This window comes from Phascolarctos cinereus, unplaced genomic scaffold, assembly GCF_003287225.1.
Source record: "Phascolarctos cinereus isolate Bilbo 61053 unplaced genomic scaffold, phaCin_HiC Scaffold_4;HRSCAF=312, whole genome shotgun sequence".
NCBI classification, from domain to species: Eukaryota; Metazoa; Chordata; class Mammalia; order Diprotodontia; family Phascolarctidae; genus Phascolarctos; species Phascolarctos cinereus.
Window position 1 is genome coordinate 681,632,775 of NW_027555847.1, and position 19,671 is coordinate 681,652,445.

The 19,671-nt window shown below is 39.4% G+C and overlaps 1 protein-coding gene across 4 annotated transcripts in view; it reads right to left on the minus strand.

The window, feature by feature from the left end:
• Positions 1-1,018: 1,018 nt before the first annotated feature.
• Positions 1,019-19,671, minus strand: part of ELAVL1 (ELAV like RNA binding protein 1) — a 73,486-nt gene continuing 54,833 nt past the window's right edge. For 2 of the 4 annotated variants that reach the window (XM_020978131.2, XM_020978128.2), the window contains 4 exons: positions 15,107-15,260; positions 6,054-6,279; positions 5,275-5,340; positions 1,019-2,559 (listed from right to left, as the gene is read on the minus strand). In XM_020978131.2, coding sequence (XP_020833790.1) covers positions 2,235-2,559; positions 5,275-5,340; positions 6,054-6,279; positions 15,107-15,260 — 771 coding nt within the window. In that variant the 3' untranslated portion in view covers positions 1,019-2,234. Of the gene's footprint in view, positions 2,560-5,201; positions 5,341-6,053; positions 6,280-15,106; positions 15,261-19,671 lie in introns of all 4 variants that reach the window. The other 2 variants (XM_020978130.2, XM_020978129.2) reach the window with 2 other exon arrangements.

Sequence of the window (19,671 nt, forward strand, 5' to 3'; positions counted from 1 at the left end):
ATGCAGTAGCTTCAAAGAAAGATTCAGAACCACAAATCATGCCTTCATCCAGAAGACTTAAGAGAAAGGCTTTGAATGCTGCCATGACAAAAAAAGTGTTATTTTCTCATACAACACACTGACTCAAAATATAAAAATTCTCCACAGCAAGACCACAGTGACTACCTTTCCATTTACTCCAGTAAATAGGCACTGTTTCTAGATCAGAACAGAAACTACACTTTTCCCGCCCTCCCCCCATCCCCCCCCCATTTAAAACAAAGCAAATGGAGCAGAGACCACAAATCCTTGTCATAAAAAGCGGCTACAATCCTTTGGATTTTGTTACTTCTGAGGGTAAGGTGGATCCTGGGCAGTGTCCAGCTAGCTCTCAAGGCCAAGCCTTGGTACCAATCTTTCATCATGTGTAAAAAGTGAAAAAAGAAACCTTCTAAAAAGTCGTGAAGCAAATACAAACACGTGATAGGGACTCAATATTTTGGAAGCACTAGGTGAATGGAAAGCAGTTATGAGGCCAACTATCCAGATGCTTCCGAAAATAATGAACTGCGTCAGGAGAGGGTGATACCTATTGCCTAATTTGTCCTTTTAAAAAAATAAATCAGTAATTCCATTATACCAATAACTAAAAAACATCATCTTTAAATAGTTCCATCTCATGTCATAGTTATAAATTGCTGGTCCTAAACCATCCCATTTTTTTTTCTCTCTCTGTACATTAGTTATATAACAATCAGATCAGGTTCTTGAAACAGCTTCCCGGGGTTCTCTCTTGCTGCATGCTACCAGCCTACCTGCCTATTGTGGCTTCTTTCCCACTGCCTATCAACATTGGCAGGTTTAGAAAAGAATCATTCTGGGATGATACAGTTTATACTGCCACCACAGACATGTCAAGGCTTTTTTCCTGAGGCCGGTAAACTCTCCTTAAGACCTGACAATTCTCCCTGAATGTTGGACCTTCTGTACAATACCTATCCAAAACAAAAGAAAATTGAAAATAAAAAACAAAACAAAATTTGAGCAAAACAAAATCAAATTTAATGGTCTTAAATGCAAAAGTAAAAACAAACAAAAAACACAAAAAAGCAAAAGAAAATTTAACAGAAACAGAACAACCCAAAATAGTCAAGGCAGCATGAAGAAAACTTTGGGGGTTAATCTTTAAAACTACAAATTAAAGTCTTCTTGTTAATAGATAACTGGCAAGAAATAAGTACTTTTCTGCTGAGTGTTCACATGAAAGCAAATTTTCAAAACAAAACCCTACTAAGATAGAAAAAAAGAATCTAATGCTCACAAGAAGGGATGCGAGAAATACAATGCTCAAATGTTTATGTGTTATTACAAAATAGAGCTATCCTTGTGAATTTAAACTATGTTGAATGAAACTGCAAAGTTCTCTCAAAAGATAATGTACCAGGATGTAGTGCACCAGGCATACGCTATTTGGACAAAAGATTCAGGATGTCAAAGGAGCAACATATGTTCACACTGTTTTGGAGATTAAATTTGACTCTGGAATCTTCTTGGAGTTTCTTTGAAACTCTTTGGTCCATTCCTACTCAAACTCGGGCTTCTGAAAAATCTTTGTACTTTAATTTCGACAGCTTGGCCACAGCTCAGCGTGCAACTTACCTCCCCAATGGTGTTAAAAGTCAGGCAGGCATGCTACTACTTACAAGACCACTTTAAAAAAAAAAAACCAACTGAAGATTAGGTCAACAGAAAAGTGGCAATGAAAACTGCTTCAGAAAGCAATTTACTGTCAACTAAGGCGTCAATCATTTTAAATGCTTAAGCTATCGAGAAAAAGCACACTCAGCGTCAGTCTAACATCTTTAGTTTAACAACTAAGAAGAAAAAGAATTTGTTTTTCCAGTTTGTGGAAACACTAAATGAAACAAATGTTAGACAGTCTTATAAGTTAAAGCATGCTTCAATTTTACCACCATCCAGAGGGGCTGGTTAGTTAATGCAGTCTACTAAGATTTCTGTTTCATATATATTTTAAAGGAAATAACTTAAGAAACTTAAAATTGGTCTAACATTGTGGGATCTCAAACATTTGAACATGTCAGTTGCATCCCAGAGTATAAAAAACCTTTTCATTTCTCATTTAGACTAAGACAAACACGTGAAAATTGGCGCAAAATGAGTTTTACACTAACAAAAAAATGCTTCAACTGGTGTCACTCTGAGTGAGCTATTCCGTACCAAACAGCGGGAGCGAGTTATTTGTGGGCCTTGTTGGTTTTGAAGGAAACCTGCAAGATTTTGTCCCCCAGGCGGTAGCCATTGAGACTTGCTATGGCCATGGCGGCTTCTTCATAGTTTGTCATGGTCACAAAACCAAAACCTTTGCACTTGTTGGTGTTGAAATCGCGAATAACTTTCACATTGGTAACCGCACCAAAGGGGCCAAACATCTGCCAGAGGATTCCCTCATCAGCATCTTGACCAAGGTTGTAGATGAAGATGCACCAGCCAGAAGATGCGTTTCCTGGGACATTTACACCAGAAAGCCCAGTCATGTGATCTACACCCATAGGGGAGAACCTAGCAAATAAAAAGCACAATATTCATGTAAAATTTCAATTCAATCAAATGAATCAACATGGAAGAAAAACAACTGAAGATAGATAACAAAAACTCTCAAACAAACCACCAATGGAGGCAGTTTGTGGGCCCCTTTCCTCACATTCCCTCTTCCCCCAAACAAAAATAAAAGTAACAGTGGTATGACTGCTCAATACTACTGGTGGTGGAGAAGATGGAAACTTAAGTATCATCAGGGCACGACAGCAACTCAAATATTTAAACTAAGAAGTGTCAGGCAATGAGGAGCCATAAGAGATGGTGGAATTGCTGACCCCAGTTATCTAAGGCTAAGATGGAGACACACTGATCACTCTGAAAAGCTAAGTCTGGGGCCATAAAATGATTTCTCTTCCCAAAGCAAGCCTTTTTTTGCTCTCTCTAGTACTATGCTTCACCCTAGATTTCTGCACCTTCACTGTTGGAGCTTCTATAATGTCCCTTGTGGGTTCCTTGAATCTATCAGATCCCACTATTCTCTAGAAACCCTTTTCTGATACTTAAGGAACTCTCTTAATGGGAAGAAAGAATGCAGAGATTGGTTTACTTTTGCCCCTTTCTCTCTATCATAACTGTTCTTTCCTTTAGATTCTCTAGAAGATCAATGGAAAAAGAGCTCTGGGGCATCTCTGCTGAAAGCACCCCTTCTCCTGAAGGATCTATGGCACCAGCCAGGATAACTGGATAACATAGCACAGGGCAATCTTCCATAAGCAGAAGTGAGCAAGATGTACCTGCCTGTAACATAGAACAACAGACCAGGTAATTCAACTGAGGTCTTCATAACTCAAATGACTTATCCCACTGGGACCTGAGAACTAGCAGAACAGCAACATCACTGGTTGAGATCCCACACCACCTGTAAATCACCTTTTCCAAAATGACACTTCTACAGATAATTACTTGTAGAAGTATAGATCATAGGATTCATTCTACCCAAGGGATGTCTTACAATTTTAAAAGGTTCAGTCTTCGAAAAAGCTAAAGACTGCCAAAACATGAAATAGAATTGGTGGAAAACCTGAAATATACTTTGAAGATGGCCATCAATTCTACTCCTCTAAATGACGTATAATAAATAAGTGCAAAGACTGGAGTCAGATTATAATGGGAAATAATCCAACATTTATGCTTGTCCAAACACGGAGCATGCTATACCTTGAAAGGCCATTAAAATATTATTGGGTAATATGAGTGGATAAGACATAGAGCAATGAAATAAATGTCTTTTAATGATCCAAGGGCCATTATTATCTTTGTGCTATGGATCCCATGCAGTATATTTTTCAAAGAGGTCTATTTCTTAATAGATGGAGAAGATGGCCACAGTTTTAAACTTTGAGACCATTGTTTAGCCCTGAACACTTTGAGCTGGTATGATAACCTAGTAGGACTCTCTTTTAAAGAATTCCAAGGCTATCTGGGACAACAATTAGCTAATACCCGTAATTATTGGAAAAAGGTGTTCTGAGTACCAGATCTACAAACTTTTGCTAAGCTACTTTTTTTAAACTAAAAACACGATCCCACATTTTAGAAAAACCTCTGCTTTGCAGAATATTCCCACAAGCCCCTGCTTCTCCACTCAATAGGGGGATAACTCCTAATACAAATAAAATAAAATGGATCCAAAATGGTATGATTTTTGCTACACTGAAAAAATACCTCTGAGCTGCTATTTCAGTTGTATTTTATTTACATTTTTGTGATTTGAAATTCTGGTCAGTGGATTTCCATTTTACCAATCACAGCTGATCTATTTTACCTCAACAGTCATAAAGAAATGACCTATTTCCTATTTTTTCTTATGTTTAATATGAAGATTCAGATACATTTCTTACTCACGAAGGCTTTTTCCTGAAGCAATCACCACATTCAATACTGAACTCTTTTGTGGGCCTTCTTCCTTTTGTTTTCAAATGTCCTTTAGTAACTAACCCTTTCCTCTTTTATCTCTACTTATTCTTCCCTTTCTCCTTTCCATTCTCACATTTTAGGCTTTTTTGTGATTCTCTCTTTATTAGATACTCTTAGCTTTTCGCCTCTCTCTGAAATTTTAGTTCTTCTCTGTTTTCCTTCTTTTCTTTCTGTCTCCTTGGATAAAAGTCCCCATTATTCTCATCCCTTCTTTACCTTGTTCTCTAGCTCCATTACCTGACTGTTTATCAGAATTAGCAGTTACTCTATACTCACCACCAATCAAGAGAGGTAACATGACTTAGTGAAAAGAGTACTGCTGCCCTTGAAGCCAAAAGTCCTGGGCTTAAATTCTACTTCTGACATTGCTTTGCTATGAGACCATGGACAATACCTACTCATCTATAAAATGGGGATAATAATACATCTAACTCTACGCTTCCTACTTAAGGTGGATGTGAGGAAAGCACTTTGCAAATCTGAAAAGTGCCAGAGAGTAGGAGCTGCATTATGATTTTCAGAGTATCCAGTTTACTTCTCAATAAAGAAAAAAAAAAGACCCTTCAATGATTTGCCTTCAAATTAGCAAAGCCATGTAAAAGAGGCCAGATAACTTATTTGTAGCACAGGGTATTAGGAGGTATGGAGTACTAAACTTTCATCAGGCCTTGGAAAACAAATTTCACCTGTGGGATTGAACAAGTCCTTCTGACCTGATTTCTCAAACACAAAGATGAGGATATCTGATGAGAAACGTACTTCTGGTATTTACAGTCATGAAGAAAAATCCTCAGCCCGCTAGGGAGATCAGTCAACATGCCATTTCTGTTTAACAGAAAAAGAGGCTCAGAAAGTTGTGACCCGCCTCAGGGTGGGCAGCAAGGCAGCAGCAGCAAAGCCAACTTTGAAATTCCAGTTCTGCATCTATTCTGTTGTAGTCTAGCAGACAGGGACAGCCTCCTGACATGGGGGACCACTATAACTGGGGCATTTTCAAGCTGGAAAAAACCAAGGTCCCTGCATCTATTATCACTTACATTTGGAAAAAGGGCTTTAGAATAAAGCATATAAAAAAAGACAGGCTTGCCCTAGAGCTGTTGGTCAAATATCCAGACGTTTGTAAAATATAAGCCCACCCAACAGAGCCTACTGATTTCCCTATGGGTGGGCTACTCCAGCTCATTTTTCAAGTCTTATCTAACTGGAGACTCCGAGTTCAAGCACTTTACAGTTCACTCCACGGAGCAGGAACAGTGTCCATTTTCTACCCCCTCCCCCTCAATTCCAGCTTAAGAAGACACTGCTATGGAAATCAGCGTTTTCATAAAGATACATTTCTGATTTGGGGAGAGGGAAGGATTCCAATACACATATTAGTTTTGAACAATTTCATTTTAGCAATAGTTCTTTTATAACTGATGCACACACCAGGACAAAGCTATTTACAGCTTTAAAGATGCAGCTCTGGTCCTAAATGGAAATGGATTGGGGTAAGATTGACAGCAGAGACCTGAAGGGAATTAGTCTTCCTGACCCACCTGAATCTTTGTGCCTGATGATGAACTGGCCCTCCAAATCGTCTAGCTGGTGAGTGATACAGCTGAGAGAGCAGCGCCACATTTTTATTCTGGTTAGGGTTGGCTGCAAACTTCACTGTTATGGGTTCGGAAGAACCTGGGGGTTTATGGCCATTGAAACTGGTAATTGCCTCTTCTGCTTCTGATCTTTTGTCAAACCGGATAAATGCAACCCCTCTGGACAAACCTTTTTAACAAATCAATAAAAATGCAGTTAGGGAAAAATGCATGCACTTTTGAAATTGAAAAACAAAAGTCAAATTCTTCCACAGCCTAACTCAGTTTATATTGATAATTTGGTAGATGGGATAAATTAACAATAGACCTAAATATAAAAACAAATTAACTCATTTTTCTCAAATCGCCTTAATAACAGAAAACGGAATGCCGTCATTCAGCCTAAATGATTATACTAAAGTCTAGGAAGTACTGTGCCAAATCACATTTTTCAGGAAAAATAAATATTCCAAAAATACATGACAAAATGTCTTGTTCAATTTAAAAGCAATTTGAAAAAGGATAATATACTAAGATAGACTTTCTGGTTGCTGCCAAGACAAAGCCCACAAGCTGCTTTTATGCCTAGAGACTATCTTATAGCAATTTTAAGTTAAAATGTTTAACACATATTGGTGCATACTCATAACAATGAACACATGCTCAATCAATACCCAAGTGACAGTAGCTGGGAATTAAAACAAATGTGTTTATACCCATAGGTATGATTTGTAGATTGTGTAAGTGAAGTCAACAAGGTGTCTCCCACCCACTCTCCCCACCCAAAACAAAAAACAAATTACACAAGCAAGGATAATACAGTATTCTGGACAGAAACTCCTTGCTTCTTGTTACCTGAAAAGGTAGAGAGAAGAAGTTTGAAGTACACTACCCTGACCTCAAAGGCCATTTTTTTTTTCTCCCCAGTTTAGGGACCCCAGCAACTAAAATAGATTACTACTACCTTTAGTTAAGCTTTAATTTGGAGCCACTTCCAAATAACAACTTTTTTCTCTACTTTTGAATACAGACTTCCACTAGCCATCACTCTAATACTTCCTGTTCACTGTGAGAAACAGAGACTATTGTCCCTTAAGAACTAAACATGGAATTTGTTTTCCCTTTGGCTTTTCCTCCTATGTCATCTCCACTAAGATCAAGTCCTGGTGACTTCTGCACCGAAGCTCCCTCCCTCTCCATGAAGAACAGCAGTGCTGGAGAAAACGGACACAAGGCCCACTCGGCTCAGCAGAAGTGCCAAGTACACCCCTGCTACGGCAAGGCCAGAGAAAGGTTCCTGCTAATACAGATAGCTGAGATATTTCAAAGCTACAGTTATTGAACCATGTCCATGCTATTCTGGAAGCCAAAATCTATCACTCCTAGTAAGGAATATTAGCAGAAGTGAAATTGATAGTCTTCACTGACATCATTCAATACAAAGTTGCACCTTATTTATCAGAGCATCACTGGGAAACAAGAAATTCTACATTTATGAATTTTCCAGACAACTAAACCTCAATCACTTCAGTTCAAAACTTTTTTCTTATTAATCACCATTGATGTAAGTCTTGAATCTATCACATAGTTCTGTCTCTTTCTAACAACAAATAACCATTACTTTAAAGATCGGGACAGGAGGTGTGCGCCTCTATTCTCTGTGGCTGTTGTTTTAGGCTGCTGAGATGGAACCACAGTTGTTGCCACGTGTCTGTAGAGCTACAAGGAGATGGGCTACAAGAGAAATGCCCTCAAGGCCTACTGAGGACTACTCCCTTTCATGCTGCTTTCACTGTGTGCTTCTGGCATTCTCTATTCCCCTGCCCCCCCTTACACTCACACACACACACACACACACACACACACACACACACACACACACACACACACACACACACACCCATCTCTCACCTGCCATGGCCCAGGAAATTAGATCACCAGTCTCATTAGAATTGCCATTGTTGGGGTAACCACAAAAATCAATGCCCCATCTTTCCTGTGCCTTACTTTATGCAAATCCATGTGAACATATTAAAGGATGCTACTTTGCCTTAGATTTCTCCAGACTGGTGGTATTCCCAGACCACAACTCCTTGTCTCTATTCTGTCCCTAAAACTAGCCCAATCCACCCTACGCTCAAGAATCATCAGATTTATACTTCTCCAAAGACCACCCACCAGCCCTGTTCCTACTATCAAACAGTTTCTGAAACCTGGCCCTCCCTACAGTCTTCCAAGATTAAACAGAAAAGAGTTTTTAGCTTCCCCTTGCCTCACCCAGTCAGGACATGGAATTCAAGGAATCAGTGTCCCTGATTTCTACTCTCATTATGAGTTTACCTTTGACTCCTAAATGACCTTTAAATCACGTAAATGCCTTATATCCATTCACAGTTTAAGATTTCTACTCAGCCATCCACGTGTCCTGTATTTGGGTGTCAATGACTATACGTTCTTAAAGAATAGGAACTAGATCTAGTAATCCTTGATAGCACAATCCCAAGCTTAGCACTATGAAAACAGGTACTTAGGGCTGTCATGATGATGATGATGATGATGATGATGATGATGATGATGAAAGAACAGAGAAGAGTATTTTAAGTGAGGAAAATAGCAAATGTAAAGACAGTAAGTTGGGTGTGAAAGAGAGCAAACAGACAAAACTGAGTGAAGAATTCAGGTAAAGGAATAATGTATTTACTGAGAACCGGAGGCAAGGTAAAAGTAAGTGAACAGGATTGTTAAAACCTAAGACTAGAAAGAGGAGTTTGAATTTGATAGGGAAGACCTACTGGGAATTCTGATGATTCTTCAGTGTAGGGTGGATTGGGGCAGCCTGAGGGACAAATTACAGACAAGAGGTTGTGTTCTGTAGTCTAGCATCACCCTAGAGAGACCTGGAGGTGGGGGTAGAATCCTTTGATAAGAAGTCAAGGGTATCTTTCCTTCTAAAGTATGGCGGATATGGTGGATAGCCTTAAATATAAATAAGCTGAAGACCAAATGGAGCAACCTAAGCAATTAACTGTGAGCAAAGTAGCTCATAATTCTTGACTGTGCTCCTCCTAGGTGGCTGCCTTCTACTCCAGTAAGTTTTCCCATCCCTTTGAAACTGAAAAGGCAGCAAAGAATAGTAAGTCTTTTCCAGGGAATAAGTTTGGGTCCAATTTGCTTGACACTAAATAGTGCTTAATTGGACACTATTTAATTATAACAATCATATCTGCCAAAGAAGAAATAGCTTTCTTAGTATTAGGGAATGGATAGGAATGAAAGACTCAGTTTTACCACTCGCACACTACCCTAGTTATTAAGTGCATACATGAAAAGAGTCTACAAACTGTGGGGTAATATTTAATGACTTCATCCTAATTCCTACTGCTGCCATCCCCTAAAAAGGATTCTAAAAGAGGAACACAAGTTAAGCAAAACAAATTCCTTCACTAGCCGCATACCAAAATACCCGTCTCACACTGCACCTTAGATCTACTGTGTCTCTGTCAGAAGGGTAGAGTATATTTTATCACTGGTTCTTTGGAATCATGGATAGATAGTCACTTTGTTGATCACAGTCCTTACAGCTTTCAGAGCTGTCTTTACAGTACTGTTGCTACTACATCACTTGTTCTCCTAATTTTGCTCATTTCATTCTTCATCAGTTTATAAAGACTTCAAAACTGTTGGTTTTTATAGATGGTAGAGTAAAAATTGTCCTTCTGGTTCTTACTTCACTCTGTATCAGTTCATGCAAGTGTATAATTTGAAATATTTGAATTTGAAATAATTTGAAATTTTCTCATTTTTTATAATATTAATAGTATTCCATCATATTGATACACCACCATGCTGCTTTAAAAATTTTTATACCTATAGGCCCTTTTCTTTTGATTTTGTTGATCTCTATTGAGTATAGTTCTATCAGTGGTATAGCTGGGTCAAAAAGCATATACTGTTTAACAGCTTTTTGTATACAATTCCAAACAGTTTTCCAGAATGCCACCAGAGGTACACTAATGGAAGATCAAGGGACCTGTTTTCCCACAGCAACCCTTTTCCCCCAATATACATCATTCTCCTTTTTTGTCACCTTTGCCAATCTGACAGGTATAAGGTGGAATCTCAAAGTGCTTTAATTCGCATTTCTCTAATTGCTAGTGATTTGGGCATTTTTTCATATGGCTATTGATAGCCAGGGTTTCTTCCCAGAAGAACTGCCTGTTCATATCCTTAGAGTAGACCAATTATCAATTGGGGAATGGCTCTTATTCTTACAAATTTGAATCAGTTCCATATATATTTATCTTGGAAATAAGACCTTTGGCAGAGAAACTTGCTGCATATTTGTAAGGTTTTTTTTTTCTTTCCTCTTTTTTTCAATGGGATTGGGATAAGGGAGAGGTTTCTTTGTTGTTTTTTTTTTTTAAACACAGATGTGTGTTGGGGGATGCTACAGATGTGGTACGTTCTACAAATGTGGAATGTTAACATGCACTTTCAGATGAGGTCAGTGCATTATCAGTATTACTTAGTAACAACAGATCTTTTTCACAGAGTAGAAATAATCTGAAAATGTTCATAATATAAAAACAAAATATGCCAATAAAAATTTATTAAAAAAGGAACATGAGACCAAATTTTAAGCGATCCCATGGAAGATTTTTTCACATAGCTACTCAAAGAGAACACTCACTCACCCAGGTACAAATTAGACTTCTTTTGAAACCACGTCTCAGTACATGAAATGGTTACTTTCTCCAGAAAATATTTCCAAACTTCCCTAGCCAGGAGATTAATCTCTCCATAGGATACCAAAAGCACAAAAGAGGGCAGCCATGGTATACTCACCTTTGCTGGAAATTTTTCTCATTAGATTTCTGACTAAGCAGAAGAAAAACTATTTAAATATTCAAAATCATTCATCTCACAAACCAACACCAACTGCATGAAAACTCTTCTAACTTAGAAAACTTTGAAACAACTACAAAGTTAAAGGCAATACCATTAATGTTTTCCAGAAAAAAAATTATTAGGATTTTGTTTCCACCTGTTTGTATTAAGTTTGAAATAACATTACAAATGATGATTGTATTAGGTTTTGTTGAAAATTTGGAAGAGATTTTAACTGAAGATGAAAAAAATTCTAGTAAGGCAAATTTTAAGTTATTTCTTTCCTTAACTAGAGATAAATTTACCCATAAGTAAGAGAGCATTATTTTAGAATAAAAAGTACCAAACAGCATGAACTTATATGTTAAGGACTACATTGTAAAAATCTCCTAAGTTCTGGCTTTCAGGAGTTTTCAAGATAATTTTCCAAAATATAAATCTTTTAATACTAAGGAGCATTTCATTCAAAAGCACAAAAGATAAAACTTTAGTTTCCAACTGAAATATTTTTAAACACCTACTTCCTCCATAATGCAGAATAAACCTTTCCTCCATACATCAGTAGTAAGATTTCTGGCCACTTATTAGCCTTCAGGGCATCATCTGCAACAAGGGCTGTATCAATAAGGAGCAGGTACCTGGGGGCAACTAGCCAAGCCCAATCTCCCCTCCAACCACAATCTCCTTCAGAGGTACAAGAGCCAAAAGGTTCAGAAATGACCTATTCTACTCTACCCTCCACCTCTTAATTTTTTAGGCACATGGCTGTTTCCTTTAAAAAAAAGAAATAATTAAAGTGGGAGAAAAATGAGAGAAGGAAGAAGAAACAAAACAGAGAATAGGAGGCATTAATGATGCCTTCTGGTACCACAGCACGGCTATCACTCATCAGAACTTCCTTCTTACCCTTCTCCCTTTTCCTTCTATTATTCCAATTAAATCTTTTGATCCATCCTATAGTCTCTCTTTTTAAAAATGTTAACTTCTAACCCCAAAGACAGAAATAAGAAATGTTTTATCTGTCACCTTGCTAACAACTGCTGTCTTCACTGCCTTTACTCGCCTGAAGTAGCAGAGTGGTAAAAAGAGGCTTTTGATTTTTATCATTCTACCAAAACTGCTCTCTTGAAAGCTACCAGTGATCTTTTAGTTGTCATATCCAATGGGCTTTTCTCCATCCTCATTCTTCTCCACTTCTCTGCTTTAGTCTTTTGACACTGTGGATCACTCTCTCCTCCTTGATACTTTCTTGCCCCTAGGGTTTGAGACACTACTCTTTCCTGGTTCTCCTACCTATCTGACCACTCCTCTGTCTTCTTTGCTCGATCTTCCTCTAGCTCATTCCCTTTAACCATAGGTGTCCCTCAGGGTTCTGTCCTAGGCCTTCTTCTATTCTCCCTCTATCTGACTTCACTTGGTGATCTCATGAGCTCCCATAGATTTAATTATCAATGCGGATGCTTCTCAAATCTACCTGTTGTGCCCAATCTCTCTGTTAACATCCAATCTCAAATCTCCACCTGCCTTTCAGACATCTTGAGCTGGATATCCAACAGACATCTTAAACTTAATATGTCTAAAATGGAACTCATTATCTTTCCCCCCCCTTCCACTTTCCCTATTACTAGAGAGGGCAAAACTATCCTCCCAGTCTCTCAGGCTCAAACCTAGGAGTCATCCTGGACCCCTCACTATTTCTCACCCCTCCTCCCTCCATACCCAATCTTTTGCCAAAGCCTGTCAATTTCACCTTTGCAACATCTCTTCAATATACCCCCTTTTCTACTCTGACCCCGACATCCTCTTGGTGCAGGCCTTCATCATCTTATGCCTGGACTACTGCAAACCCTAACCCCTACTCAATGAACTCCAGTGGCTTCCTATTGCTTCTAGGATCAAATCCCTTCATAATTTAGCCCCCTCCTACCTTTCCAGTCTTCTTATAACTTACTCCCCAAACCATACTCTTTGATCCAGTGACACTGGCCTCCTGGCTGTTCTATGAACAAGACCCCCCCATCTCTCAGCTCTGGGCATTTTCTCTGGCTGTCCTGCCATGTCTGCAACACTGTCCCTCCTCCATTCTGAGTACTGATCTCCCTGGTTTCCTTGAAGTCCCAACTAAAATCCCATCTTCTACAGGAAGTCTTCCCTAATTCCTCTAAATTCTAGTGCCTTTCTTCTGTTATTTCCTATATATATATACTGCATGTAGCTTGGTTTGTATATATTTATTTGCATGTTGTCTCCCCCATTAGATTTGAAAGCAAGGGACTGTCTTTTGCCTCTTTTTGTATTTCCAGCACTTAGCATAGCACCTAACACACAGTAGGTGCTTAGTAAATGTTCACTGATTGATTGTATGACAAGTTAACAAAGACTAAGGGAAAAATTTTGAGGTTCTTATAAGAAGACTAAAGTGCAAATGTAATTCTCTAGTCAAAACTTGGTAGTCCAGGAGAAAATTCTTGATAGTACATTCCTAAAAAGGTGTCCAAATCAGTTTGGGGTATATGCCAAATGTATGCTCTGAGACAGATTTCTACTTTGTTCTGGGAAGTAACATGACAACAAAGCCTGACCATTTGGCTCCTCAAATGCATTTCCATACCATTTCTCAGTTTTTAGTAAACATCTCAATGCTTTACTTCAAAGCATCAGCTTAGCAAGGGTTATTTCTTGACTCTGCTACCCTCTATTCCAGCTCTTTGGTCTGATTATTCCACAAGTTTGCTGCTATCTGCCCTAAAGATTCAACCACTTGACAACTCTCAGGATAGACTGGACAAAAATAATTTTCACTATTTTTATAATATATATGAGGTTTAGTCAACAGAGAGATAAAAAGTATGCTTACTGATAAAGGTATACAAAAATCTCAAGTCAATTCCAGATCATTGCCACTGGAATCATCTGCCAAAAATCTCATTTTCACATTTGCCAGTATCATCTGCTCCCAGTCTATTCAGACTCTCTTAGCTATCACAGAGGCACACTATACTATGCAGTTTGGATCACAAATCCCTTATGGACTGATGATTTGAAAGAGAGACTCAATGATTAAGCAAGCAAGTTTGCTAGCTTTGATCTTCGATTTTTAAAACTTGAATTCTGGAAAATTTTAAATGTCAGATTAAAACAGATGGATGTTCAGTAGAAAAATCCCAGAAGGGCATGGAAAGGTACTCCGATAAAAAGAGGCAGCCATGGAGCTTCTCAATTATGACAGCACTAATTATACACAACAAGAAAAGAGATTCTAAGCCTGCTCCTTTTAACTGTGAGATATTTGCTTTCTCCAAAATCGAAGTATACACATCTCCCCTCACCTCCACATTTACTCTTCAATCTAATGACCCTAGCCTCCTGGCTGTTCCTCAAACACTCTAGGCTCTGGGCATTTTCACTGGCTGTCCCCCATTGCCTAGAACGCTCTACCCTCTCATCTTTGCCTCCTGACTTCTTTGGCTCCCTTCAAGTCTCAGCTAAAATCCCACTTTCAACAGGAAACCTTTCCCAATCCCCTTTTAAGACTAGTGCCTTCCCACTGCCAATCATTTCCTATTTATCCCGTCTATAGACTGTTTGCGTGTAGTTGTTTGCCAGCTGTCTCTCCCAGTAGATTGTGAGCACCTCTAGACCAAGTACTGTCTTTTTCTTTTCTTTGCATCCCCAACACTTAGTACAATGCCTCGAACATAATAATTGTTTAATTGGTGTTTACTGATTGACTGAAAGCATTAGAATAACGGAGACCCAGTCAAGTAGTTCATCCTCTTTCTAAGCACTTCCAGGAGAGACACCAGATGGTCTAGCCCCCCTTTCCTATATGGATTTGATAGGGGAAAATCATGTTGTTTCTTCTTGCTTTCAACATCAAATGGCATTATAAAGCCAAGGCCCCCATTCTTTTTACTTTCTTCTCCAGCCTCATGTGTTTAAGAAGTCTTAAACCTAGGCATCATCACACCCAATTACTAAACTGCTTACCCTACAGAAGAATTAGGAAATTCAGATCATATTGCAATTATCTGTATCTCTCTGAAAAACCTGCTAGCTTCCAGGAAAAACATCGGCCAACACCATCCTCAGCAAGCATTGGTTCAGGTATCTTATGTTGCCTGGCATACCTGTTGTCTGATCCACAAGAACACGGGAGTTGATGATGCGTCCAAATCGTGAAAACATGTCCTCCACATCTTTCTGTGTCATTGTCCTTGGGAGTCCACTAATATACAAATTGGCATCTTTGATAACTTCTGAGCTTGGCCGAGCATAGGATACCTTTAAAACAAAATTATTCTCTTTTATTATGGCAGATACATCTATAAATCTTTGAATTAATGAATACCTGGTAGTAAATTTTCCAGATTTAAATAAAATTGGCAACCTTACACAAGGTATTTAATTAACAACTGATAAAATCTTCAGGTTTGAAATGATTTGGTTGAGAAATGACCTTGTTAACATCTCCTTAAAAGCACAAAAGTGGGGGGGGCGCGCGCGCAAGCACGCACGGCTAGCTAGGTGGCAGTGGATAGAGCGCTGGCCCTAGAGTCAGGAGGAAGTGAGGCCTCTGACACATAACACTTACTAGCTGTGTGACCCTGGGCAAGTCACTTAACCCCATTGCCCAGCCACCCCCCCCACCAAAAAAAAAAGCACAAAAGCAATAAAGTGAAGTCCTGTCACTAGAATCTCTGACAACACCTCCCAGTCAGATGTGTGCGCATTCTGTCCAGCTTCCTGAAGGCACAGTAAAACACCAGATTTGCTGCTCAATACAGATAGCGTACAGTGTATGTGTAGCTATTTTCTCAGGTAAAACTGTAACCATTTAATATCCCAATCACTTGTGTACAGCACATGCCACCGCATGCTTTTCAAAGGCTGAGGAAGTAACTGACCACAGAACTGGCTCAGAGGCACTGCCCCCCCTCAGAATGAAGGAGCAGAATATCTCTGTCTTGTATTTCTGTGCACTCCATGCTCAGGATGGACCTGGGTTGTGAAGAGAGAGGAGGGCAAGCAATAAGTCCTTAGCAATAAACAATAGAGGCAAAGGGAGTTTGACTTGCCGCAATTAGGGGTATTCTAATCCTCCCCTCTTCACCTTCCTTTTGTCCCCTCTGCCAGCTGCCTAGACTCAAGTCAGGCTGGCCAAACAACGGGGCTGCCCGACTGCTCACACAGCCTGGATAGGATGCGAGACACCCACTGTAACTCTGGGTATCACGGAGGACCATCAGGCCATCTGTCTCGGTTCTATGCCTTCCAGATCCTTTGGCGCCATCAGCTGATTGTACTAATGTGACCTGAGGATGCCTGGGCATTGTTATCTGCCTGGTGCTGTACCCTTAGAACTCTGGGGGCCTTCTACACACCTTACAGCTAAAGTTTCTTTTATATGTTGTCTCCCACAATTAGAGTGTAAGCTTCTTGAGGGGAGAGGTTGTCTTGCTTTTTTTAAAATTTGTATTTCTAACACTTAGTATAGCATTTAACACATAGTAGGCACTTAAAAAATCAATTAATTTCCTTCCTTTTTTCTTTCCTTCCACTAGTCAAAAGTAACTTCTGCTAAGGGTCAAAGAGCCAGTAGCTAACTTTACAGGCAGTTTACATGCACAAATAACTAGGGATTAGGAAATGAGGAGATGGCTGATAAAAGGTGATCTCTTCTTCAACAAATGTCTAAGCTTTGCTACTCCCAGGTACCTTCAAGAAAGTTCTACTATGGAGATACAAAAAGGCCAGGCACTCCTATTATAATGGCATTTATTTATACACATCACTGCTCATATGTGAAAGTTCAAGCAGGGCAACTAAACTTCATCTCAAAAGCATAATTTGGAGCCCTGTGTCCCAAGTACAGTCAATTCTCACTTAATATAAAAAGCACACTGTTCCATAGGCTTCCCCTCCCCTTGTGGGGCTTCGTGTAGTCCCACCCCCTCAACGGCTCTGCGTCAAGGATCTCTAGCATGGGTCTGCACCAGCACTGCTACGCAGCCACCACCACACAACACATACTGCTGCCGGCACCTGCCAAGAGCTGTTGTCTGAGCTGGAGGAGGTAAAGCAAGAATGGTCTATATGTTATATAAACTCATAAGAGACACTGAAGGTGCCCAAATAAAAGACAATCAGCCTACCTTTAAGTATCTCACAACAGGAGATAACCCAAAGAGACAACAGCAATACAAACCACAGAGACAGAGTACAAAGACCTATAAGTTCAAGGAATGGAAATACCAATTTGTACAATTTGTAGTTGGAATTAAAAAACAACTTATCACGAAGTATGAAAATCAATGTTGATGAAGTGTTAAGGCATGACCAAAGATAAAAGATGGAAAGGCTACCAAAAAGAGGAGAGTTTTAAAAGCACATTGTAGTGAAAGTAGCATTAAACCGGGAGTCAAAAGACCTGGGATCTAATCCAGCTCACATCTTCTCCTTCCTGGGCCTCAGTTTTCCCATATGTAACATAAGGAAGTTGGAAGAGAGGATTTCTAAGATAATGCGTTGCTTTGACGTTCCAGTAATAGGATTCTGAGTTACAAAAAAGGTTATGGACTTTGTAGAGGATAGCAAAAGTAAAGGCATAGAGAGGGGAACTAGCAAATTCTGTACAGTGGCCAACAATCAGGGCTGAGGTAGGAATAATGAGAGATGAAGCTAGAAGGTTATGACAGAACTAGTTACAGAATCCTAGAATCTCCGAGCTGAAAAGAGTTCATCTAGTCTAACCTGTACTCTTAACAGGAATCGTACTCAACAAACTGGTCGCTTAGTCTCTATCTGAATAAGCTCTAGCGAGGAGCACATCATTACCCTCAAAAGCAGCCTATGTGATTCTGGGACAGCTCTAATGGCAAGATAATTTTGCTTGGAATGGGAAAGCACTTATTAAGTTCTTAATACATGCCAAACACTATGTTAACCTCCGGAAATACAAACAGAAAAACCACGATAGTTACTACTCACATTCTAATGGGGGACACAACATATAAAGAAGGGTTCTTGTTTATGTTCAATTCCTGGAAGACTGGAAAGGCCAGGTGCTACTCTGGCAGGGACAGTAAAAGGACAGATGGCAAGGCCTAGAGCATTCTGGGGGGTTACTGAAGGGCAGACAGCTGGTGTCCTACCAAGAGGCCAGTGGGTTAGAGTGTTAGAGTGAAGTGGGGCTCTGGGATATCTCCAATGGACATAGGGATCTGGGGCTCAGCAATCAGATGGCAATGGACTTCCTGTGTTCAAGGAAAATGGGGCCAGTGGGGCAATGAAGGTTGGTTGGAGAAGGGAAAAGTCCCTGGCTCCTATCAGGTAATTACTGCTCAGTCTATCTTTCTGCTATCTGTTGGTGGGAAGGGGAAGGAAAGTTCCTACACTTCACTGTGTTGCTGGTGGAGGTAGCTAATTCTGTGTCATCCTCTTTAAGTCAAAACTTAAATGTGATACATAGAAAATACTTAAAAAATGCTTGCTGACTGACTAAATGTTTCTTGATGACTTCCACCTATTGCTCATAGTCCTGGCCCTGGGGGCAATCAGAATTAAGTCTAATCCCTCTTCCATGTAACAGCCCTTGAAATACCTGGACAGTTATCATGTTCTCCTGGGCCTCAAAGCCTTCTATTCTCATGGGAAAACAACTCCCATTCCTTCAACCAATCTTCGTATCGTATAAACCTGAGGGCCTTCACTATCATAATAGCTCTTCACTGAACATTCTTCAGCTTACCAGCAATCTTTCCTAAAATGTAGCTTTTAGTTTCGACAGTATTCCAGATGTGGCCTGACCATACCAGATGTCTTACACCCTTCCAGTCCTGGACACTGTTTCTCTTACTGAAGGGCAAGAGTATAATAGCTTTCTTTGCTTCCAGATGATACTGCTGACACATACTGGGCTTCCAGAGCACTAAAACCTCCAGACCACTTTCAGATAAACTTCTATCTAGCCATGCTTCCTCCATTATGGATTTGTGAAGTTGACTTTTTGAACGCAAGTTCGAATTACATACTAAATTTCATTTCACTAGATTCAGCCCAGTAGCCTGTAGAGATCTGTTTAAAATCTGTCATCCCATGTGTCAGTGTTTTCTCTTAGTTTTGTGAAATAAGAAAATTGGATAAGCATGCCAACCATGATTTTGAGCAAATCACTGAAAATAATGTTAAGTGGCACAGTTTTTTGACATACTCTATTAAAGACTTCCTTCTAAACATTTAAGGTGATGCCCTCTTGGGTCCAGTCATTCTACCTGGTACATATCTACCTAAATGTACAATGGTCTATCTTTTCCACAAGAATAGCATGAGACAATTTATCAAATACTTTGCTAAAATGTAAGTAAGCTATATTTATAACATTCCCCTAATCTATCCATCTAATAATTCAGTCAAAAAAGGAAATGAGATTAATCTAGGATAATCTGTTCTTGATAGAGCTGTGCTGCCTCTATGTGATCACCACTTCCTTTTCTATATATTCACTAAGCATAGGGATAAGAACTAGACTTCTGATTTCATTAGTATAGGGAATTCCCAGGTAAGAAAACTCCCACTATCAAAGCAAGATCAATACCACTTTCTAAGCAAATTACAGTCTTAGAGAATTGCCTTGGGCACAGAAAAGTTAAATGATCTTCCTTTGGTCAAACATCTAGTATGTGTCAAACGCTGA